Source organism: Schistocerca nitens, chromosome 2 (assembly GCF_023898315.1).
Source record: "Schistocerca nitens isolate TAMUIC-IGC-003100 chromosome 2, iqSchNite1.1, whole genome shotgun sequence".
Lineage (NCBI taxonomy): Eukaryota > Metazoa > Arthropoda > Insecta > Orthoptera > Acrididae > Schistocerca > Schistocerca nitens.
In genome coordinates, this window is record NC_064615.1 from 795,199,541 (window position 1) to 795,226,128 (window position 26,588).

At 40.7% G+C, this 26,588-nt stretch overlaps 1 protein-coding gene across 11 annotated transcripts in view; it reads left to right on the top strand.

Annotated features, from left to right (window-relative positions):
* Positions 1–26,588, top strand: part of LOC126237049 (mitogen-activated protein kinase kinase kinase kinase 5) — a 312,327-nt gene that overhangs the window by 113,756 nt on the left and 171,983 nt on the right. For all 11 annotated transcript variants that reach the window (XM_049946813.1, XM_049946817.1, XM_049946814.1 and 8 more), the window contains exons 9-11: positions 5,850–5,934; positions 8,916–9,028; positions 9,375–9,451. In XM_049946813.1, coding sequence (XP_049802770.1) covers positions 5,850–5,934; positions 8,916–9,028; positions 9,375–9,451 — 275 coding nt within the window. The remainder of the gene's footprint in view (positions 1–5,849; positions 5,935–8,915; positions 9,029–9,374; positions 9,452–26,588) is intronic.

Below are 26,588 nucleotides of genomic sequence, written 5' to 3' on the forward strand. Positions count from 1 at the left end.
ATTGTTTTAAAATTTGTAAATTATCAAAGAACTAAAGCAAATATGAAAAATAAATCTTGAAGCTTGGTCCTTTATTAGTGTGTACTACTCTTGGAGAAAGAATAGTTACATATATTCTTGTAACACTTTAAATAACAACAGGTAAATGGCCAATTTCTTAGACCAGATATTCTTCTAAGTGGCCTTTCTCCAAAGTGTTATCAGAGTGGCTAGAACCTGACTAGATATTTCCAGTCAGATACCTTATTATCTTGATTAGAAATGACTTGATGCCTGCACAGAAATTTGCTCTCGCCACATACTTTGGACTGAAATGATACTTCGTGAAAGATTAAAATTATAATCAGACCAATACTAAAAGTAGGAACTTTGACTTTAGCTATGCTTAACAATGGAATTCTGTTATATCCTGTAGATAAAATATGGATAATCAGAACACATAAAGCAAGAATGGAAAAGGGAGGAATAGAACCAGGAAGTGAACTGAAGAAAAGATGTCAGACACCTGGGTGTAGTTCATGATAGTGGCCCAGTGCCTGTTTGTAATATCACTGCTATACAATTCCTGTGAAATGAAAGGAAGCAGTCCATTTTGTTCTGCAGTTTAGAATGTTAACTTTATTTTACATATATGCAACAGTGATACTGCCTACAGGAAAATTAAAGAGGCCTTTGGAGAGAAGAGAACACTTGCATAAATATCAAGAGCTCAGATGGAAAACCAGTTCTAAGCAAAGAAGGGAGGCAGAAAAGTGGAAGGAGTATATAGAGGGCCTATACAAGGGCGCTGTAGTTGAGGGCAATATTATGGAAATGGGAGAGGACGTAGATGAAGATGAAATGGGAGATATGATACTGTCTGAAGAATTTGACAGAGCACTGAATGACCTAAGTTGAAACGAGGTTGCGGGAGTAGACAACATTCCATTAGAACAACTGATAGCCTTGGGAGAGCCAGCCCTGACAAAACTCTACCATCTGGTGAGCAAGGTGTGTGAGTCATGTGAAATACTCTCAGACTTCATGAAGAATACGATAATTCCAATCCCAAAGAAAGCAAGTGTTGACAGGTGTGAAAATTAACAAACTATCAGTATAGTAAGTCACGGCTGCAAAATACTAACATGAACCTTTACAAATGAATGGAAAAACTATTGACCTCGGTGAAGATCAGTTTGGATTCCGTAGAAATGTTGGAACACGTGAGGCAGTACTGACCCTACAGCTTATCTTAGAACATAGATTAAGGAAAGGCAAACCTATGTTTCTAGCATTTGTATACTTAGAGAAAGCTTTTGAAAATGTTGACTGCACTACTCTCTTTCAAATTCTGAAAGTGGCAGGGGTAAAAAAGGGAGCAAAAGGCTATTTACAATTTGTACAGAAACCAAGTGGCAGTTATGAGTTGAGGGGTCCGAAGGGGAAGCAGTGGTTGAGTAGGGTGTCAGACAGGGTTGTAGCCTGTCTCCAACATTATTCAATCTGTGTATTGAGCAAGCAGTAAAGGAAACAAAAGAAACATTTGGAGTAGGAATTAAAGTCCATGGAGAAGAAATAAAAACTTTGAGGTTTGTCGACGACATTATAAATCTGTCAGAAACAGCAAAGGACCTGGAAGAGCAGTTGAATGGAATGCACAGTATCTTGAAAGGAGGATATAAGATGAACATCAACAAAAGCAAAACGAGGATAATGGAATGTAGTTGAATTAAATCAGGCAATGCTGAGGGAATTAGATTAAGAAATGAGACACTTAAAGTAGTAAAGGAGTTTTGCTATTTGGGGAGCAAAATAACTGATGATGATTGAAGTAGAGAGGATATAAAATGTAGACTCGAAATGATAAGGAAAGCATTTCTGAAGAAGAGAAACATGTTAACATCAAGTATAGATTTAAATGTCAGGAAGTCTTTTCTGAAAGTATTTGTATGGAGTAAAGCCATGTATGGAAATGAAACATGGACGATAAATAGTTCAGACAAGAAGAGAATAGAAGCTTTCAAAATGTGGTGCTACAGAAGAATGCTGAAGATTAAATGGGTAGATCACATAACTAATGAGGTGGTACTGAATAGAATTGGGGAGAAGAGGAATTTGTGGCACAACTTGACTAAAAGAAGGGATCGGTTGGTAGGACACATTCTGAGGCATCAAGGGATCATCAGTTTGGCATTGGAGGGATGCGCAGAGAGTAAAAATTGTAGAGGGAGACCAAGGTATGAATACAGTAAACAGATTCAGAAGAATGTAGGTTACAGTAGTTACTCGGAGATGAAGAAGCTTGCACAGGAAAGAGTAGCATGGAGAGCTGCATCAGACCAGTCTCAGGACTGAACATCACAACGACGACATGCAACAGTGTAAAGTAAGACTCTTGTCTCATACTGCATGCTAACCTTTGCTGACATGTACGAAGGAGAGTAATACGGCATGATTTTTCGGTAACAGTTACTAGAGGGGTCACTGACAGAGTGAAGCTTAGAAGTACAGGTGTGAAGAAGGATAATGAAAACAAATTGTGGCTCTTACTCAGATCCTTTCTGTTGGCTGAGTGTATTCCAGATTGTTGTTCAAGATGCCATTTAAAAAGAAGAGAAAACTGAGAAAGTGGTACATCACCTAACTCATTATGAGTAATCCTGCCGGTGTTAAATTTTTCACATTAAGACCACCTTCTCTCTGCTATGTTTTTTACATGTTCGAAATTTGCAGACATATTTTTATTTTTCTCTCATCCATGGAGTTCTGGTTTTTGTTATTTTAGCTTAGAGTCCTTAATGGTATGGCTCTTCATTCAGTTCCGTTGTTGCTTGTAAGTAGTTTATTGCTCTCTCTCCTTTATTTTCCTCTCTTCCTCTCTCCTTTATTTTCCTCTCTCCTTTATTTTCCTCTCTCCTTTATTTTCCTCTCTTTTTTTTTCTTTTATTTTTTTTCCCTTATAGTTACAGTGATTGAGTGACACATTGTACTCCTGTATGTAATTTTCCTTGGTGTGTGTGACACTATACTTGGTCTCTCTCTTTAAAAAGCATAAGTTATATTTTATTGTCACAGTAGTTTGTTACTTGTCTAGTATTTTAAGAAGGTGGTTGAGGAATTGGAAAGCTTATTGTGGGGTTTCAGAAAGTTGTTTGCAATATATCCAAAGGCAAGTTTACTTGTATAACATTAATTAATAGTAATTTTTAAGTAGATGGTACCATTTCCAAAGCTCTAGATTGAATGATTGAGTAGACATTTTTCTGAATCATCATGGTATGTACCGGTAATTTTTCCACTTGACATGTGAGTCTGGATAAAGCTGTACTGGTTGTGAACTGGCACTCAAGAGCTATTAGAAATAAAAGTAGTTTTTAATTTACTATGTATGTGGCGACACACAAGCATGCGCACGTGCGCGCTCACACACCCACACACACACACTCTCTCTCTCTCTCTCTCTCTCTCTTTCTCTCTCTCTCTCTCTCTCTCTCTCTCACTGCCTGATGCAAAAGTGAAACCCTCAGAAGGAGAGGAGCAAACGAAATGAAGTGTCACATGTTGAGAGGATATGTGATGTTATTTCAGTGATTACAAAATGAAATCACATTTACAAAGAACTTACCAATACAAGTCCGCTTATCAATATGATGTTGCACTCCATCTGGCCTGGATGCGTGGACTTATTCGGTTAGGAAGAGTGTTGTAAAGTCTTTGTATCTTCTTCTGAGGCAAGCTGGTACCATAACTTTGAAACTAGGCCTTGGTAACCTGAACACTGGCACTGGGACAGAATTGACATCTGAGCTGGTCTCACGTGTGTTGTATTGGGAACAGATATGACTGTCCAGTAGAGTACCTCAGTATTAAGCAGTCAATTCCAGATACTTGCTATGTATGAGCAAGCATTGCCCTGGTGAAAAACGGCACCATGATATTGTCACATGGGAGGATGCAGGATGTCTGTGACATACTGTCAGGCTGTCAGATTTCCCTCAGTCACTACCAGCTGTGACCAGAAGTCATACCTGATGGCTCCCTGCACCATGGCACCGTTAGTAACAGCACAGTGCCTTCAAAAACATTGGATGAATGGTGTTCCTGCCCAGATCATTGCCATATTTGTCGATGATGCTGAGCTGGCCATTTGTGCTGAGGTGTTAACAGGACCCTACCTATTGGTTGGTAATTCCATATCCTGGCCACTGCTAATCTCTTACTGATGGTACGGGATGACACAGGGAGTCCATGACTTGTTCTCAGATGGCAGATTTGATATGGATTTCAAGGGGTACTGTATGCTTGGTGCTCAATATGGCGATCCTCCCTTACAGTGGTCAGATGTAGTCTATTGGAACCTTGACAACAAGCATGCCTTTCCACTTTTTCCTGTATAGTCCAACAACGGGCCAGTGTCATATTCCAAGGCCCCAAAAATAAGGATTTTGCATGGTTCGATCAGCTGGACAAATGGAGACCCACAACAAGGTCCCTTTCAAACACTGTCAAGAGCTGATAATACTGTTTCACATGAATACACAGCATCTCAATGTCCCTTGCTGTTTATGCTCCCAACAGGCGCGGTAACAACATTAAATATGAACAACACTAATGCACTGTGGTGACCATTCTATCTGTCACAGAGAATTGCAACTCACAATCATTTACATACCCTGATGACGTGTACATGTATGAAGTTCAGTGATATCCAACCGTGTCTTCTGAGTGCTTTACTTTTTTGGTCAGTCAGAGAGCTCTTGTAAAGAAACAGAACAAATGTCATTAGGCTCAGGGTTTCAAGAACCGAATATGAAAAAGTCCAGCATTGGCAAAGAAAATAAAAAAAATTGAGACCAGTAGTATGGGAAAACACAGTAGGAAAGACAAGAACATATTATTAACGTGGAAAAAGTTGATTGAAAGATGAAAATGGAAAGTTTCATACAAATGCATTACCATTGTTGCACAAATGTCAAAATATTGGGAAAATGTTGTTAAAGTTATCAAAACCTGCACCAAGGGCAATTTTACCAACCGGGACTGCAGCCATAGTCTCAGAAAGGCTTGGGAACCAACACCGGGTGTAATTAAGGTGATGACAAACAAAAACACGACTAGCTGGTGGCCAGGGTGGTCAAAGTGCCTACAACCATTCTGCTGCAAGTACAGATCACCACTTGGCATCACTGGCTAAATGCTGACTCAGCCACCTGTTAGGAGATGCTGACACACACCCTTGGATGTGGACCACATACAGAATGGGGGGATGCAAACTGGCTGTGCAGTCCCAAGAGGTCAGTTCATCAGTGCATTGGAGGACCGTGACATGTCTGATTGCCAAAATATTGTGCCATTTGGACACCATTAACTGGCAGTATACCGGTCGACTTTTGATTAATCTATGTTGATTTTTATGATTTAAAAAAATGCTGCCAGTTGAATGAGCCACTTCTTGTGTTCTTTTTCCTCACATTTATTCACCTTTCACAATTTCTTTGTTCACAATTTATTTGGGGAGCTGTGAGGTCAAGAAACTCCTACGAACTATTGTCATTAAAACATCAGTGTAATGCTTGATGCAGTCACACAAATTATAAGATGGAAATGTTAAAAAAGCAGGAAAGGCAACCAATCACCTGCAGCTGCTTTATGCATAGTCAAAAATAGCACTACAGAGACTTAACTAGCTTTTTCTGGTTTAAGTGCACATGCTCCACACAGATCCACATAAACACTCAAACACAGCCACCCATGCCACATAGAGTTGTGCACCACTTATCAGTCAGCTTTTATTGAGTGGTTGTTTTCCATGTGTGTATACTGTATAATGGTTGTAGTATTACGTAACGAAATCCTGTATTTTGTTGCAGGCAATTCCAAATGTTCCTCAGAGAATACCATCGAAAAGTACATCATCAAGAGATAGAATTATGGACTTTGGGTTAACTCATCACGGCAAGTTCCATGAGCTATTTTGTTATTTTCATTTGTATTTAAAAGTTTTTTGGGAAGTACTAAACATATTCAACATTGTGATTTTTCTTCCATAAACTTCAAAGTAAAACATTAGCTTGTGATTTCATGTGTATATTGGTCTTATTATATGTCTTGAGAGCACTACTCCTGAGATTCTAAGTTTATTATTTTTTTCTTAATTTTGTGACACCTTTGTACATTTCCTTATTCTGCCACTGTTTTAGTTCCCAATGACGGAACCTTAAGTTAAGAAAAGATAATACATTTGGCCCTATTCCACTCCTTTCAATATTACTTAAACAGTTGATGATGGGACTCTTTTGTGGGAGTTTGGTCGTAATTAGTTTTGGTTCATTTTTGTATGTTTTGTGGTGTATCTGTATGTAATATCACATGCATTTCCTGCCTCATATGGATTGTTGTCAGTCATTATTTTATTATGTTACGTAAGTTGTGTTATTGGTACTGCTAGTTCATATAATTCCTATGACTTCTGCTGTCAAGTAAGTTAATTTAAGGTATTTGAAAAGCCACAAACATCTACAATTATTTGAAGGAAATAGTGATTGTGCAACCTACATCCATGTGAACCTGCTTGCTTTTTTCACACCATGGTCTCCCTTTATTGTATTTACCTCCACATATTTCCCTCCATTACCAAACTGATGAGTCCTTGATGCTTCAAGATGTGTCCTGTCCATTGATCACTTCTTTTAGTCAAGTTGTGCCATAACTTTCATTTTCCCCCACATTGATCCAGTACCTCCTCATTACTTTCTCCATCCAACCATCTGATCGTCAGCTTTCTTATGTAGCACCACATTTCCAAAGCATCTATTCTCTTCTTATCTGAACTGTTTATTATCAGTGTTTCACTTTCATATGAGGCTACAGGCCAGACAGATACCTTCAGAAAAGATATCCTAACAGTTAAATTGATATTATATGTTAACAGATTCCTCTATCTCAGATATGCTTTTCCTGCTATAGCCAGTGTTCATTTGGTATCCTCTGTACTTCGGCAATCATCAGTTATTTTGCTGCCGAAATAACAAAATTTATCTACTACCTTCATGTCTCATTCCCTAGTCTCATTCCCTTCAGCATCACCCTAATTTAAATCAAATACATCCTATTACTCTCATTTTACTTTTGCGGATGTTCATCTTATAATTTTTTTCATGTCACTATCCATTCTGTCCAGCTCATCATATAAGCATTTAGTCATCTCTGACAAAATTAAGTGTCATTGACAAACCTAGAGTTTATATTTCTTCTCCCTGATCTTTGACTCCCCTTCAAAATTTCTTTCTGGTTTCCTTTACTGCATGGTCAATGTATGGATTGAATAACCATAGGTATAGGCTACAATCCTTCTCAATTTCTACTTCCCTTTCATGTCCTTTGACTCATAACTGCAGTCCTTTTTCTGTAAAAGTTATAAATAACCCTTCTTTCTTTGTATTTTAGCCCTGTTACCTTAAGAATTTTAATGAGTACATTCCATTCAACTTTGTCAAAAGCTTTCTCTAAGTCTCCAAACATAGGTTTGCCTTTCATTAACTTATCTGCTAAGATAAGTCATAGGGTCAGTATTGCCTAGTGTTTTCATACATTTCTCGAGAACCCAGACTGATAATCCACACTTGTACAATTTTTTTTTCCTTTCGTCTGTAAATAATTCGTGTCAGTATTTTGCATCCATGACTTAGTAAACTGATAGTTTGGTGAAATACACACCTGTCACTACCTGCTATCTTTGGAATTGAAATTATGATGTTCTTCTTGCAGTCTGAGAATACTTGCCTGTCTCATACACATTGCTCACCAGGTGAAATGGTTTTACATGGCTGGATTTCCTATAGATCTCAGTAATTCTATTCTGAGGGAATGTGGTCTACTCTAGGTGACTTGTTTCAACTTAGATCTTTCAGTGTTCTGTCAGTTTCTTATTTTAGTATCACATCTCCCATCTCACCTTCAATTATTTCCTCTTGCTTTTCTGTACTATTACCATAAAGTTCATTTCCCTTGCAGAGCCTTCTAAATATTCCTTCTATCTTTTACCTTTTCCTTCTTTGCTTAGTGCTGGCTTACCATGTAAGTTCTTGATGTTCTTACAGGTGCTTCACTTCTCTACAAAGATATTAATTTTCCTGTAGGTGGCATCCATCTTTCCCCTACTTGTGCAACCTTACATTTATCTTCTAGCCAAGTTAATGTTTTGATATGTCTCATGTAGAGCGGTTCCAATAGAAGCAATAATGTCGTTGTGTGACTCTGCTGTCCATGCTCTTCTGTGGTTATTCAACCCCCTTTTTCTTCTCTTTCTCCACAGAGCTGCAGCACACACTATTTTGCATGTATAGATGATGTATGTGCGTGTCGGGAGAGAGGGGGGGGGGGAGGTGCATGCAACCAAATGTGTCTAAAATTACTTGTGTGGATTGACACATGCACACACATTGTATTTGTTAGATTGAAGTCAAGAAATACTTTAAAGAATTCTTAATAACCTTTTGTTCTTTGGTGCAATGAATGGTAAATGTTGAGAGATATTGAATGGAAAAATAAAACACAACTTGAATACACACACACACACACACACACACAAAATCGGCCCTGTAGGCTCATTTCTCTGAATTTTATACTTATTTTAAATCTGAAATAATTAACTTGTGTGATTCAAGAGTCCCTAAAAGTCTCTAGTGAATGAGTACATAAGATGTATGTATGTGGGCATGTTATTTCTTAACCTTTCATTTATTAGATGAATCAAGCTGAAAAATATAGGATGAAGAAACTCAAAAGCAATTCTTCATTGAGTAATCTGTTGCTGCTGCTGCTACTGCTTCTGTTTTTTATTACCCTTCCTCTTTGTTTTTTGATTCAAGAAAAAATAGAGACTATCTTAACAGAAGTCTGTTTTGTGTAATATTGAGTCTGTTTTTATTTTACAGGAGAATGTCCTCACAGCACTGTACAGCGAGTTGGAGAGATCCCAAAGCCACCTGTTCCACATTTTACTGACATATCAAGGCCTTGGGATATTGACATTCTAAACAATGTAGAGGTATGGATTGCAGTAGATTAGCAATTTTTTGTTACTGCACTCTGAATTGTATGTGGCATTCTAAAATCTATGTTTTTATGGTAGTAGAAGACATATCTATATTGGTTTTACACATTCACCACTTCTGCCAACATTAAGAAAAGTTTCTGGAAGCTGACATCAAAGATTAGCCAAGAAATCAGATACAGAACCACTGCATAATTCATGATCAGTTTTTCAAGAGGACTTTTCCGATAATATCCCAAAGCGTTATTACTATTTGTAAAGCAGTTTCATTGTGATTTTTTTTTAAGATTTATGAATGTCTTGTTTATTAATATTGATAGTGTTTTTATCATGTTTGCAGACTGTGCATAATTGTGATTCAACAACAGATTGGCTGAAGAATAGCAATTTTGAGGAAGATGGCCAGGCAAATGAAAAGTGAGTAATCTTGATTTCACTTCACACAGAGATAAGGTGTAGCTTATGATTCATCAGTGACATTTCTTTGAGATTGCATTGCAGCTCTGAGGTAGTCAAATGATTTGGGGAGATGGCTAGAGTGACAAATGTTTTAGCAAATCCCTCCTACCTATCGTACAAGGCTTATAAAAAAATGGTGTTTTGCAGCATTGTGGAAGAATTCTCAGTTGATTGCGTATAATGTAGTCCTGAACTACTCTCTGTTTCACATTTGCCGCAAAGTATTTATGTTAAAGAATTTAAACTGCATTCATGACTGTTATAACCACCATCACAGCTGGTGGTTAATGCTTAGTGGTCATCGACTTATTTTCAGAACCACATTTACATTACGTACTTCCCCTTTCATGACTTGGCTTAAGCTAATTTATAAGTTTACATTCACATTTATTCAGATACTAAAGCTTCCTAGATAAGATAAACAATAATTGTTATCATACTCAGCAGAATAAAACTGGTGTAGAGCCAGAACCATTGCCGTTTGTGGGCAATGAGCTACCTGTTATGCTAGCCATGCACTCCTCATAGACTGACTCAAGGTTTCAACATGTCACGTGTTTCCCTTCATACCTCCAGAGCTGGAAAGAGTATCTCAGTAACAACATGATGCCCTGAGTAAGTCAAACTGTTCTGTTTCCTTTCTCCAAAAGTTACAAGTCCAAAAGTACTGCTGGAGGGTCCCTGGGAGGTTGGAGGTATGAAGAGAAAAGAGTGATATATTCAGTTTCTGAGCCAGTTTGTGAGGTGTGCAGATACAGTGTAACTGGTAGCACTCTGTCTGTAGAGCCTGGTTTACACTAGAGAAAATGAAAGCAAATGAGCATTTGCAGACAGTTACCAGTGTTCACTACAATTTGTGTGTATCTGTGAACTATTGATTACACTAGAGGGAATGGAAGAGGACACAAGATAATTAACACAGCCTGTGAACACTGTGTTGTTGTTTTCTGACACTTTGGAAATGCAATTAGAGCCAGGATCCAAAACTATGATATTCAGAGAGGATTAATCTGCAATGCAAGGAAATTATTTTTGTCAAAGTAAGCAAAATGTTGGAAAGGAAGAATTTAGATATCTCAATTTGTACGTTAACGTGAAGTTTGTGGACATAATGCACCGATACTTTTCCCTGACTTCTTATTGCAGTGGATGAGGAAACTTAAAAGTAGAACACTAATTAATAATGATCAACATAACCTGAAGAAAGGGTAGTGTTTACACTCTGGTTATTAGCAACTGGAGACATTTAAATAAATGATCGTTTCACATTTAGTAGCTGCTACATGTCACAAAGTTTCCAACATCTGCAGTGACATAAGAGAAGCATTTCAAGAATTTTATTAAATTATGTATAAGTAAGATAATGTCAATAAAATATGATTATTAAATTCTGAAATATACATATGACTTGTCATGTAGGCTACTTGATAAAATCTGCTATACAGTTCTTTAGGGTGCAGTTAGTGTGATCCCAGGTAAACCATTTTTGTGTATCATCAAAAGTCTCTTAAAGTAACAGTGATACATCAGGCATGTAATTACAAATACCACGAACATAAGCAATGTGAATGCTCAGGTGTTTCGTATATTTTTAATTTTGCTTAGCATAATAGTATTCACAGTTGTTTCCTTTCAAGGAAATTTATAGTGTTTTTTCCTTTCTACATCTACATGTACATCTAGGTGATTACTGCGCTATTCACAATAAAGTGCCTGGCAGAGGGTTCACCACTTTCAAGCTCTCTCTCTACCGTCCCACTCTCGAATGGCGCACGGGAAAAACGAGCACTTAAATTTTTCCGTGCGAGCCCTGATTTCTTTTATCATGATGCTCACTTCTCCCTATGTAGTTGGATACCAACAGAATGTTTTTGCAGTTGGAGGAGAAAACTGGTGATTGAAATTTCATGAGAAGATCCCGTTGCAACAAAAAATGCCTTTGTTTTAATAATTGCCACTCCAATTCACGTATCATGTCTGCAGCACTATTTCCCCAATTTTGCGATATTATGAAACAAGCTGCCTTTCTTTGAACTTTTTCGATGTCATCCGTCAGTCCCACCTGATGCGGGTCCCACACCACACAGCAGTACTCCAGAACGAGGTGGACAAGCATGGTGTAAGTAGTCTCTTTAGTAGACCTGTTGCACCTTTTAAGTGTTCCTCCAGTGAATTGCAGGCTTTGGTTTGATTGACCCACAACACTATCTATGTGACAGTTCCAATTTAGGTTATTTGTGTTTGTAATCCCTAAGTATTTAGTTGAATTTACAGCATTCAGGTTTGTGTGACTTATTGCGAAATTGAAATTTAGCAGATTTCTTTTAGTACTTTTCTTTATTCAGGATCAATTGCCACTTTTCGCAACCATACAGATATCTTATCTAAATCATTTTGAAATTCGTTTTGGTCATCTGATGAATTTTCAAGACGGTAAATAACAGCATCATCTGCAAACAATCTAAGAGGGCTACTCAAATTGTCTCCTATGTCATTATTATAGATCAAGACCAATAGAGGGCCTATAACACATCCTTGGGGAACACCGGATATTACTTCTGTTTTACTCAATGACTTGCCATCTATTACTATGGACTGTGACCTTTCTGACAGGTAATCACAAATCCAGTTGCATGACTGAAGTGATATTCCATAGGCACACAGTTTGGTTTGGTTAGAAGATGATTGTGAGGAATGGTCTCGAAAGCCTTTTGGAAATCTAAAAATATGAAATCAATTTGACATCCCCTGTCGATAGCACTCATTACCTCATGATTATAAAGAGCTAGTTGTGTTTCACAAGAACGGTATTTTCTGAATCAGTGCTGACTATGTGTCAATAAATCGTTTTCATGATGTTTGAACACAGTATATATGTTCTAAAAACTCTACTGCAAATATACGTTAGTGATATGGGCCTGTAATTCAGCAGATTACTCCTATTTCCCTTTTTGGGTATTGGTGTGACTTGAGAAATTTTCCAGTCTTTAGGTATGGATCTTTCTGTGAGCGAGAGGTTGTATATAGTTGCTAAATATGGAGCTATTTTATCAGCGTGCTTTGAAAGGAATCTGACTGGTATACAATCTGGACTGGAGGCCTTGCCTTTATTGAGTGATTTAAGCTGCTTTGCTGCACCGAGGATATCAACTTCTACGTTTCTCATCTTGGCAGTTGTTCTTGATTGGAATTCAGGAATATTTACTGCGTCTTCTTTGGTGAAGGAGTTTCGGAAAACCGTGTTTAATAACTCTGCTTTTGTGGCACTGTTTCCAGTGACTTCACCATTGGTATCGTGCAGTGTAGGTATTGATTGCGTCTTGCCACTGGTGTGCCTTTTACATGACCAGAATCTCTTCAGATTTTCTGCCAAATTCCGAGAGAGAGTTTCGTTGTGGAATAAAAAGAATTAGAAAGCTTGTGCTTATTCTGTTCCTGCCTGATCAAAAAACTAATGAATTTTATCATTTTTCGCACATCCCATTAGCACCTTTGAGTGCTTTAGAAATTTTTTTACAGATAATATTTCTTTTGCTTTGATATTTGTGCTGTGGGTCTCTTGGATACCAGAAGCACATGTGAAATTTATATTCTTCTATCAGCAATACTACATGTTCTTTGAACCACTCCAACACTCACCCAACTTGCACTAACAACAAAAGCAGACAAGATAGAAGACAAAAATTTTTTGTACTGCTAGCACGGAAGCAGAGAGAATACTAATGCCCTTTGACGGTTCACGTAAAGACCAACAAGCAGCAGAACATGAGCAAATGCAAGTGATTACAAACCAAACATGACTGATAGCTGTTCAGTTGCACATGCCTACCATTCACAGCAAAGAGAACTCTCGTTAGCTGTGTTTACTCCAGTGCAAACCAGGTTTAGAATGCAGGTGTTCAGAGCTAAAACCCAGTTCAGAAGACAGTTTGCACCTATTTTGGAAGACAGTTTGCACACAGTTCGGAGGACAGTTTGCACCCAGTTCGGAGGACAGTTTGCACCCGGTTCGGAGGACAGTTTGCACCCAATTCGGAGGACAGTTTGCACCCGGTTCGGAGGACAGTTTGCACCCGGTTCGGAGGACAGTTTGCACCCGGTTCGCAGGAGAGTTTTCACCCGGTTCGCAGGAGAGTTTGGACCCACTTCGGAGGAGAGTTTGCACGAGGAGAGTTTGGACCCGCTTCGGAGGAGAGTTTGCACCCGGTTCGCTGGAGAGTTTGCACCCGGTTCGCTGGAGAGTTTGCACCCAGTTCGCAGGAGACTTTGGACCCACTTCGCAGGAGAGTTTGCATGAGGAGAGTTTGCACCCGCTTCGGAGGAGAGTTTGGACCCGCTTCGGAGGAGAGTTTGGACCCGCTTCGGAGGAGAGATTGGACCCGCTTCGGAGGAGAGTTTGCACCCGCTTCGGAGGAGAGTTTGCACCCGCTTCGGAGGAGAGTTTGGACCCGCTTCGGAGGAGAGTTTGGACCCGCTTCGGAGGAGAGTTGGCCGGCCCCCTCTTCGGAGGAGAGTTGGCCGGCCCCCTCTTCGGAGGAGAGTTGGCCGGCCCCCTCTTCGGAGGAGAGTTGGCCGGCCCCCTCTTCGGAGGAGAGTTGGCCGGCCCCCTCTTCGGAGGAGAGTTGGCCGGCCCCCTCTTCGGAGGAGAGTTGGCCGGCCCCCTCTTCGGAGGAGAGTTGGCCGGCCCCCTCTTCGGAGGAGAGTTGGCCGGCCCCCTCTTCGGAGGAGAGTTGGCCGGCCCCCTCTTCGGAGGAGAGTTGGCCGGCCCCCTCTACGGAGGAGAGTTGGCCGGCACCCGCTTCGGACGAGAGTTGGCCGGCACCCGCTTCGGAGGAGAGTTGGCACCCGCTTCGGAGGAGAGTTCGGACCGAGTTTGCACCACAGTTCGAATGCAGTTCTGGACATAGTTTGAATGCAGTTCAGAAGCCAGTTTGAACCCATCTTGGGGTGTTGGGTATTCTGTCAGATATCAGTGTTGTCCATGCTCAATATTTTGACAGCACAACTTGTTGTCTTTGTCGGGTTGCTGCCTGAGACTGCTATTCAAGTTCAGTATTTACACCTACTGCCTTTCCTCTCCATTGTTGGTTGTAGGCACTCCATCTGTGATCTGTTCCCACTAGAATCGTCCTGAGATGTTTTGTTTTTGGGTGGGTGTGCCTTAGGTGATCTGCTGTTCTATTCTTGGTACAATGCGTCTGGTGCTCTGTTTGGGGTTCATTCCCCAATTGTACATTCTGAGCTCCTCTTTTTGCTTAGTTCTGCTGCTGTGACCACTGTATATTCAGCACCTCTAGTACAGGTTCTCATGCTTTGTTGAGTTGGTACCCAGTGTCATTATCCTCAAGCTTTGCTGTCACCTTTATCTCTATTGACACTCCTATCACACTGTCCCAGAATCGAGGGGTCTGTGCCAGAAATATCATTTTTTGTATATCGTATTATGATTAAGTTCCAGACTCTGCATGGCAATGGCTGATTTAGTTGGCTGTCGCAGCTGGGTGTGCCTCTGATGTTCCTGGTGTATGATGGTCCTAGTAGTTTGGCCAGTGCGTGACATGCCACACTGGCAAGGTGTAGTATAAATTTCTGATTGTCATGTACTAAGGTCATTTCCACATTTCTCTGTAGTCTCTTGGTTTAGTAGTAGGAGGGGGGGGGGGGGGGGGGAGACAGAATGTACATTTGACATTATGCTTCTTGTGAATCCTGTCAACATGAGCAGAAGTAGATCCTGCATGGGGTAGGAAAGCCACAGTCTGTGCTTCATCTCGTTCTTCTTTATTGCATGGCAGAGTAGCTGGTTGAATGACCCTCTGAATTTGTTTGACCGCATACCGATTTTTGCAGAAGACTGAGCATAAATACCGAGCGAGGTGGCGCAGTGGTTAGACACTGGACTCGCATTCGGGAGGACGACGGTTCAATCCCGCGTCCGGCCATCCTGATTTAGGTTTTCTGTGATTTCCCTAAATCATTCCAGGCAAATGCCGGTATGGTTCCTCTGAAAGAGCACGGCCGACTTCCTTCCCTAATCTGATGAGACCGATGACCACGCTGTCTGGTCTCCTTCCCCAAACAACCAACCAACCAACCAGCTGAGCATAAATGCTCTATTTCTGATGTTCAGCTATCTTAGATAGCAAGGTGTGTGCCTTGTGGACCAGTTGCTAGCTTGCAGGTATAAATCATTGTGTGTAGATTTGCGTTACACACTGTGGCTAAGCAACCAATTTGCTTTCCCTTTTGGTCAGCACATTCAGAAATGGCAGTTGTGCATCTGTCTCCTGTCTTGTGATGAACTTATATTTGGAAAGTGTGAGTTAAGATATTCCAAAACCTCATTGAGCTTTTCCCTACCAGGAGGCCAGATCACATCCACATACCTGAAGAAGCATTGAGTTTGTGTGTAGCCATCTCTAATACTTTCTCCTCAAATTTCTCCATGAACAGATTTGCAACCACTGGAGATGGGGCTGCCCATGGCTACTCCTTTTATATGCTCATAATATTGGCCCCAAACAGAAAAAAACGAGGTGTGATTGGATTGGAAAGTTTTAAGAATGGATCTGCTACTGCTTACTGGTTTGGCAGGCAGGTACACTGAAGGTACCTTGCCTTTGAACGCCCTCTTACAGAAAACTGCATTTCCTTTATTCAGTTCGTTGTGGCAGCTGTTTGAGTGTGGGTCTGTTGGGGCTTGTTGACGGATTCTGTCTGCGTGAAAATGGACGTAAAAATGGAGCAACGAGTTTGTGTGAAATTTTGTTTTAAAACCAGGAAATCAACTTCTGACACTTACAAACTGTTAAAAAAAGCTTTTGGAGATAATTATATGAGCCAGTCAAATGTTTTTGTTTGGTTCAACAGATGTAAAAATGGCCGCGAATCATTTGAAGATGAACCACAATCTGGCCGTCCTTCCATGTTATAGAAATGGCCGCGAATCATTTGAAGATGAACCACAATGTGGCCGTTCTTCCATGTTGTGAAAGTTCACGACTTAGTGCACTCTGGTCGTAGACTTACAATTAGGGGAATGGCTGATGAACTTAATTTAAGTTTCTATGCAGTTCAGTCAGTTATAACTGAAGATCTGAACATGCATTGAGTGTCCACAAAATTCATTCCAAAAGTGTTGTCAAGTGTCCAGAGACAATACTGACTTGAAGTGTGCGAAGATCTGATTAATCAGACTAAAAATCAACCAGGTTTGTTAAATAGGGTAATTACAGGTGACGAATCGTGGATATATGGATATGATCCTGAAACCAAAGTTCCATCTTCACAGTGGAAGACTCCTGGTTCACCACAACCAAAAAAAGCACTACAAAGTCGGTTGAAATTGAAGACAATGTTGGTGATTTTTTTCGATTCTACCGGTATTGCGCTTCATGAATTTACTCCTGGAGGACAGACAATTAACCAGGAATACTACAAATGTGTCCTTGAGCATATGCGGGAAAAGGTGCGGGAAAAAAGGCCTGCATTTTGGAAAGACAGGAGTTGGGTGCTACTTCATAACAATGCTCCGGCTCATCATGCCTTCTCCATCGTTGAATTTTTGACCAGATTCAAAATTCCTGTGCTTTCACAACCACCATATTCCCCTGATTTGGCCGCTCTGGATTTATATCTGTTATCAAAACTGAAATTTTCACTGAAAGGGAAGTAATTTTACTCGATTGAAGACATCCAGGCAAATACGGATAGTGTACTTAACACACTTCAGGAAATAAATTTCCAGGAATGTTTCCAAAAATGGAAACACTGTTAGAGTCGGTGTGTTCAGTCAGAAGGGGACTATTTTGAAGGAGATGCACCACAATAGTGTGTAAGTACCACCATTGTACAATTACAAGCCCAAGCCCATTCTTAAAAGTTTCCAATCACACCTTGTATGTTGAAGTCAGTATATGCAATCAGTTCCAGTGAGTCTTTCAGTGGTATCTTGGTAAACAGGGAGACCTGATTAAAACTAACCATTATATCAGTTTAAATGATATGTTGTTGTTTGAGACAGTGAATGAAGTCCTCAGACTTGCAGATGTTGTGAGTACACATCCCCATATTGGGCTCTGCAGTTACCTCTAATACTTAGCTGCTTGGTGTATTGATGCACCATTGTTGCTGACAGTTGGGTGTAGTGACACACCCTCTTTGTGTCCTAGTCCATACAGTCTAAGAGTAACCGGCATTCTTAAATGTTGCTGCGCACAAGGAAAACTCTAGCATTGGTCGTATAAATTTGAAACCATTTTTTTTTTTTTTTTGTGATGTTGTAGGAGAAGATAGATTGCTACTTACTGTAAAGAAGACACGTCAAGTTGCAGACAGGGATGATTAAAAGACACTCACATGTAGCTTTCGGCCACAGCCTTCAACAGTAAAGAGAGGCGTACGCACGCCCACACACACACACACACACACACACACACACAAAAAGCTCACCTCAAGCACACACAACTGCCAACTCCTGCATCTTGGCCAGAATGCAACATCACATGGGATGCAAGCAGCAATCTGGAAGGGGGGGGGGGGGGGGGGGGGAACGGGAAGGGATAGTAGTGTACAGGTGAGGAAAGAGACAAACACTGTCTGATGGAGTCTGTAGGGCTGAACTCTGTCAGTGTCAGGAGGTTGTGGGGCAGGGTGGTGGGGTAAAAGGGAACAAAAAAGGAGAGGAGCTGAGAAAGACAGACGGATGCGTTGCCAGAGGGCTGCAAATAAAGAGGATGGGAGACGAGAATGGGGAGGAGATGATAGGACAGAGGGGGTGGAAACTGTTGGGTAGAGGGTGTGGGGACAGTATGTTACCGTAGGTTGAGGCCAGGTTAACTGTGGGAACAGAGAATGTGTTGTATGTATAACTCCAATCTGTGAAGTTCAGAAAAGTTGGTGGTGGGGGGAAGGATCCACATGGCTCGGGTAGTGAAGCAGCCATTGAAATCAAGTGTGTTATGTTTAGCTGCATGTTGTGCCACAGGGTGGTCTACTTTGCTCTTGGCCACTTTGTCACTGTTGATGCCACCTCCTATAAACTAACATCCTTCATGCCCATGATCTTACCACTATTGAACACCACCTTTCCTATCGTCCTTCAGACTCTATAAATCCACTACCTCATACACCCTACTTACTTTATACTAATGCACAACTACTACTTATTGGATGGGAATGTATATAAACAAATCCATAACACAGCCATGGGCATCCATGTGACACCCTCCTATGCCAACCTTTTTATGAGTCATCCAAAGGAAACCATCCTATTGTCCCCAAACATCAAACCCCTATGCCGGGATGGTTCCTTTGAAAGGGCACGGCCGATTTCCTTCCCAATCCTTCCCTAACCCGAGCTTGTGCTCCGTCTCTAATGATCTCGTTGTCGACGGGACGTTAAACACTAACCACCACCACCACCACCATCAAACCCCTAGTCTGGTTCAGGTTCATTGATGATATCTTCATGATCTGGATCCTGGGCCAAGACACCGTATCTTTTTTTCTTCACAGCCTCAACACGTTTTCTCCCATCTGCTTCACTTGGTCCTCCTCAAACCAGCATGCCACCTTCCTAGATGTTGACGTCCTCCTCTCTGATGCCTCCATCTGCACCTCTGTCCACATTAAATCACCAACCACCAATAGTACCTGCATTTTGACAGCTGTCATCCCTTTCACACCAAAAAATCTCTCCCATATAGTCTGGCAACCCAGGGACGGCGTATCTGCAGTGACAAAAACTCCCTTGCGCAATATGCTGAGGGTCTCACCAAGCCTTCACAGACATACACTACCCCCAAAACTAGTTCACAAATGGATCTTCCGTGCCATTTCCCCTCACAGCCCCAATCCTCCCACCACCCCCAAAAACCAACCCTGAAGAAGTGTCCCCTTCATCACCTAGTACCACCCCAGACTGGAACAACTGAACCACATCTTTCATGAGAGCTTTGATTACCTATCACCGTGCTCTGAAATGAGGGACATCGTACCCGAGGTACTTCCCGTCCCTCCTAAAGTTGTGCTTCCTCATGCATCCAACCTCCACAACATCCTAGTCCATCCCTATGCCACTCCCAGCCCCACTCCTTGCCACAAGGATCATATCCCTGTGGAAGACCCAGGTGCAAAACCTGCTGAATCCACTCACACAGCACTTTCTATTTCAGTCCTGTCACAGGTTTATCCTACTCCATCAGGGGCTGGGCCACATGTGAAAGTAGCCATGCTGCAGTCTGCTCTGCTGCAGTCATTGCACAGCTTTTTGTATTGGTATGGCTACCAATCAGCTGTCCATTAAGATGAATGGCCACCACCAAACTGTGGCCAAGAGCAAAGTAGAACACCCTGTGTCACAACATGCAGCTGAGCATAAAACACTTGATTTCAATGGCTGCTTCATTACCTGAGACATCTGGATCCTTCCCTCCACCACCAGCTTTTCTGAACTGCACAGGTGGGAGATATCCTTGCAACACATTCCCCACTCCCATAATTAACCTGGCCTCAACCTTTGGTAACATACTGTCCCCACACCCTCCACCCAACAGTGTCTACTCCGTCTGTCCTATCATCTCCTCCCCATTCTTGTCTCCTACCCTGTTTATTTGTAGTCCTCTGCCGATGCACCCGCCCGTCTTTCCCCACTGCTCTCCTTTCTTGTTCCTCCCCCCCCCCCCCCACCTTCCTGCCTCTCAACCTCCCGATGCTGTGTCTGTCAGGAGTCTAGTACCTGGACATTCCACCAGACAATGTTCGTCTATCTCCGCACCTGTACACTACTATCCCTTCCCCTTCCCCTCCAGATTGCTATTTGCATCACTTGAGATGTTACATTCTGGCTTGAGATGCTGGAGTTGGCAATTGTGTGTGGTTGCTTGCTTTTGTGTGTGTGTGTGTGTGTGTGTGTGTGTGTGTGTGTGTGTGTGTGAACGCGCGCGCGCACATGTGTACTAAGGCTGTGGCCATAAGCCATATGTGAGTGTATTGTAATTGTGCCTATCTGTAACTTGGCGTGTCTTCTTTACAGTAAGTAGCAATCTATCTTTCCCTACACTGTTGATATTTCTATCTGGAGTTTCGATTGTTTTAAACTGTTTATTATTGTTATTGCATATCTATTTCAGTCACAGAATGATCATCTGCAGTGCAGGACGAAGTCGAGTGCATGAAATATAAATTCAAACATAGGTGTTCATAGTGAAGAACATGCTAACCAGCAAGTAAGATTCATTTCTCTACTAATATGACCAGTGCTGAAATTTTCCTTTTTTGCAAATACTTGTGTGGTCATGGTGCACAAATTTTGTAATGGAATCCATTCTCTTTATTGTAGTTATTTGATGACTGTTTCAGACATGTCTGTTGCCTCCAGGACAGCCCTGGTCTTCCAGCATTTACTCTTTCCTCCACATTCTCAACACCTACTCCCTAAACTGCTTCACCTGGTCCTTATCAACTCGGTGAGCTACTTTCCTAGATGTGAATCTCCACCTCTCAGATAGCTCCATAAATATGTCTGTTCACATCAAACGCACCAACCACCAACAGTACCTCCACTTTGACAGCAGTCACTCGTCCCATGTCAACACCCTTGCCACACATGGACATCGCATCAGCAATGGACAGCAGGAGTTGTCAAAATATACTGACAACTTATCAGAGTCTTTATAACCTTACCAGTGTCTTCATTGATTACCCTCATCAGCCAATGCTGTGTTCCACTGCCCACAGAATATCCTTGTCCATTCCTATTCCAACCCTGCTTCCCATCCTGCACCCTTGGCTCATTCCCTTATGGTCAACTGAGGTGCAAGACCTATCCCATACGTCCAGCCAGCCCCTTCTACCAAAGTCCAGTCACAGGCATTTGCTACCCTAAAAAGGCAAGGCCACTTGTGAAGGTAGCCATGTTATACATCAGCTATGCTGCAATTACTGTTCAGCATTCTGTGTGGGCTTGATAAGTAACCACCTGTCTTCTTGCATGAATAACCACCGCCAAACTGTGTTGAACCACGCACTTAACTGTCCAGTTGCCGAATATCATGTGCACAACACAAAAGACTTGAACAGCTGCTTCATTCTGGGAGTGATTTGGATACTCCCTTTCAGTACTAGTTTCTCTGACATGCAAGTGGGAATTGTCTCTACAGCATATCCTGCACCCTCACAATCCCCATGGCCTAAGCCTCCACTAACCTGTTTCCCATTGCCTCCCCTCACCTTTTGCCTTTTCTCTTCTGTCCACACTGGCTCCTTCACTGTGCAGATCGTGTACTGCTTTCTCTCAGCACTCTCTCCCCCTCCCTCCCGTAATGCAAACATCTACTATCCCCTCCTCATCTCGTCCATCCTTGCCTTCCTGTCGTCACCTCCATCTACCAGGTAACTGCCATCGATAATCAAGTCAGTCTAGCAGTGGCCGGAGGTGTGTACATTTGAGTGTCAATGTGTGTGTGTGTGTGTGTGTGTGTGTGTATTTCTACTAGAGAAAGAGCAAGAGCTCAAAAGCTAGTGTAAATACTTTCTTCTGTTGCGCTGTTCTATGCGCCATAGATCAGTCAGTTACAGATAAGTAGTTGCATTTCCTTCATTTTATGTAAATAAATTTAGTTTACCACTTGGCCATTCTCTATAGGACGCGAGCTCACACACATTACATATAATAGCTTCAAGAGATATGTATAAGGTCAGTCCTCACTGTAGTTCATATAATATAGTTTATGAAGGAGCCGTATCAAAATGTCAACAATTTGGAATCTGTGTTGAAGTTCTCCTAAAGCTTGTGAAATCTATTTAGAATAAACTTGAAAATCGCCTACTAATTCAAGTCCAACACAATGGATTTCATACTGTAATTCTATTTAAGATCCACTCACAGTCAAAAATACTTAAAATGATGTTTTAAGAAAACTCATATTAGTAGCTTTTAAAAAAGTAAGTTGCTGATCCATTTTTCCTGCATCATGCTAGAGGTTCATCTTAATTTTTGTTTCACATAATGACTATTGTCATACTTTTAACATAAAAAAAATCAGAAAGATGTTTTTCCTTTCTTGCTAGATCTTGTACTCTTTCTATAAATGTGGGATGATTGTTGCTTCAAGTAGCTAAACAACAGTAAATGAAATAATAATGAAAAATTCAGTCTAGCACCTATAGAAGCTGTTTTATTATTTGACTGCTGTAGAATCTCACTTAAAATGTCTTGAGCGAAAAGTAGACCCCCAAAGACATAAGTCCTAAGTCGCAGCAGAGGAACCTGCTACACATTATGTTGTCTTGTTCTGCCATTAGATTGTGGTTGCCTCTTTCTCCATTTGAAACACAAAAGTAAGAATCACGTTGATATGTTTGTTTTCTACTTGGATCATTTTCATTTGTTTGTATTTCCTAGGATCCATCATCATCATCATCATCATCATCATCCACTTCTGTTTTGAATACGTATCATCATGACTTGCTATCTCGGAATGTGCATCAATATCACTGCTGTCCAAAACGTCATTCATCATTTCTTCCAAGTGCATTTTAGACAAGGGTGTTCTGGCTGTTTTAAATGGTGAGATGGGGCTGGAAGAGACTCCAAATTGTGCAAAATAATTGTAATACACTGTCAGTAATAACTGTAAATATTACACTACAATTATCACGATGAACATGAACTGCTGATAAAAATGTCCAACAAAAAATAGTCACACAGGTAACCAGCAGGAAGTTCGACAAACGTCTCACAGATTTATGATACCAGCAGATATGTGCAAAATAATTTAATGAAAGTATTTAAAATCAAAATACAAATACGTGATTATTTTTTCTATTTCAAATGTAAATAAAAAATGGTTTTAAATAAAAGTATTTAAATCCAGAATACATTTTTTAACATATCTTTATTCAAGAAAAATACCTCTAGTTAGTGAACATTGTACATGCTATTTGTTTTGCTGACTTTTAACTCCAGTAATTGTTCAAATATTTCATCTTTCATGTTCCACCTATGTGGCATTATTATTCCCTCAACAGAAGATAGTCATTCAACAGGAATGAACTTTGTCAACAAGTATTATATTTAAGTAAACATTTTCTTACAGTTGGATGTCTGTTCAAGGAATGTAAACTATTGTCATTATCTTTTAAATATTTGTAGTGTTTCCAGACCTACAGTAGTGTTGCCACTATCATTGGCTACAGAATCGGAGCCCTCAACAAACATATAGTAAGAATCAACTTTTCCTTTTTTTATCAGAATGTTGCAAGTTCTTTGCATCTTCTTCTTTTTCTTCTTTTTGTTTCATCTTCCACACTTCTGAAACCAGCAGTTCTTTAATGTATTCTCTGCTAACCTTCAGTACCCATTTCAGTTTGAAAAAAAGATAATATCTGGGTACTGATATGTCATCCTTTGCTTTTGGTTCCTCTAATTTATAGAATCTCTCTAAATGCCTATTTAGACTTTCTAATAACTTTTATTGGCACACCAATAGTTCTGGGAGAAGATGTCCATTGTAGGTATCTTTGTTCCCTTCTAAACTTCTAATGCTCTCAGCAATAGGTTATGAACAGTTTATGTAGTTATTTAAAAATTGTATTCCAATTTCTTTAAAAGCTACTAATCTGAGTTTTCTTAAAATGTCATTTTAAGTATTTTTGACTGTGAGTGGATCTTAAATAGAATTACAGTATGAAATCCATTGTGTTGGACTTGAATTAGTAGGCGATTTTCAAGTTTATTCTAAATAGATTTCACAAGCTTTAGGAGAACTTCAACACAGATTCCAAATTGTTGACATTTTGATACGGCTCCTTCATAAACTATATTATATGAACTACAGTGAGGTCTGACCTTATACATATCTCTTGAAGCTATTAAATGAAATGTGTGTGAGCTCGCATCCTCCTTCATTCAATTCCGTTGGAATTATCAGATGATTTTGGTACGTTTTACATTAAACAAACAACAGTGGTAAAGACGTAATGTGTACTCAAATTGTACTGCCTTTTCTAATAATTACAGTCTTGATCACATTCACATGACATGACATTGGCATTTATTGTGGTGTCTGTACCCATCATGGAACTACTTTTGTTTTCACAAATGGCTCATTAAATACATCTACATCTACATCTATACTCCGCGAGCCACCTTACGGTGTGTGGCGGAGGGTACTAATTGTACCACTATCTGATCCCCCCTTCCCTGTTCCATTCACGAATTGTGCGTGGGAAGAACGACTGCTTGTAAGTCTCCGTATTTGCTCTAATTTCTCGGATCTTTTCGTTGTGATCATTACGCGAGATATATGTGGGCGGTAGTAATATGTTGCCCATCTCTTCCCGGAATGTGCTCTCTCGTAATTTCGATAATAAACCTCTCCGTATTGCGTAACGCCTTTCTTGAAGTGTCCGCCACTGGAGCTTGTTCAGCATCTCCGTAACGCTCTCGCGCTGACTAAATGTCCCCATGACGAATCGCGCTGCTTTTCGCTGGATCATGTCTATCTCTTCTATTAATCCAACCTGGTAAGGGTTCCATACTGATGAGCAATACTCAAGAATCGGACGAACAAGCGTTTTGTAAGCTACTTCTTTCGTCGATGAGTCACATTTTCTTAGAATTCTTCCTATGAATCTCAACCTGGCGCCTGCTTTTCCCACTATTTGTTTTATGTGATCATTCCACTTCAGATCGCTCCGGATAGTAACTCCTAAGTATTTTACGGTCGTTACCGCTTCCAATGATTTACCACCTATGGCATAATTGTACTGGAATGGATTTCTGCCCCTATGTATGCGCATTATATTACATTTATCTACGTTTAGGGAAAGCTGCCAGCTGTCGCACCATTCATTAATCCTCTGCAGGTCTTCCTGGAGTACGTACGAGTCTTCTGATGTTGCTACTTTCTTGTAGACAACCGTGTCATCTGCAAATAGCCTCACGGAGCTACCGATGTTGTCAACTAAGTCATTTATGTATATTGTAAACAATAAAGGTCCTATCACGCTTCCTTGCGGTACTCCCGAAATTACCTCTACATCTGCAGATTTTGAACCGTTAAGAATGACATGTTGTGTTCTTTCTTCTAGGAAATCCTGAATCCAATCACAAACCTGGTCCGATATTCCGTAAGCTCGTATTTTTTTCACTAAACGTAAGTGCGGAACCGTATCAAATGCCTTCCTGAAGTCCAGGAATACGGCATCAATCTGCTCGCCAGTGTCTACGGCACTGTGAATTTCTTGGACAAATAGGGCGAGCTGAGTTTCACATGATCTCTGTTTGCGGAATCCATGTTGGTTATGATGAAGGAGATTTGTATTATCTAAGAACGTCATAATACGAGAACATAAAACATGTTCCATTATTCTACAACAGATTGACGTAAGCGAAATAGGCCTATAATTATTCGCATCTGATTTATGACCCTTCATGAAAATGGGAACGACCTGCGCTTTCTTCCAGTCGCTAGGTACTTTACGTTCTTCCAGAGATCTACGATAAATTGCTGATAGAAAGGGGGCAAGTTCTTTAGCATAATCACTGTAGAATCTTACGGGTATCTCGTCTGGTCCGGATGCTTTTCCGCTACTAAGTGATAGCAGTTGTTTTTCAATTCCGATATCGTTTATTTCAATATTTTCCATTTTGGCGTCCGTGCGACGGCTGAAGTCAGGGACCGTGTTACGATTTTCCGCAGTGAAACAGTTTCGGAACACTGAATTCAGTATTTCTGCCTTTCTTCGGTCGTCCTCTGTTTCGGTGCCATCGTGGTCAACGAGTGACTGAATAGGGGATTTAGATCCGCTTACCGATTTTACATATGACCAAAACTTTTTAGGGTTCTTGTTTAGATTGTTTGCCAATGTTTTATGTTCGAATTCGTTGAATGCTTCTCTCATTGCTCTCTTTACGCTCTTTTTCGCTTCGTTCAGCTTTTCCTTATCAGCTATGATTCGACTACTCTTAAACCTATGATGAAGCTTTCTTTGTTTCCGTAGTACCTTTCGTACATGATTGTTATACCACGGTGGATCTTTCCCCTCGCTTTGGACCTTAGTCGGTACGAACTTATCTAAGGCGTACTGG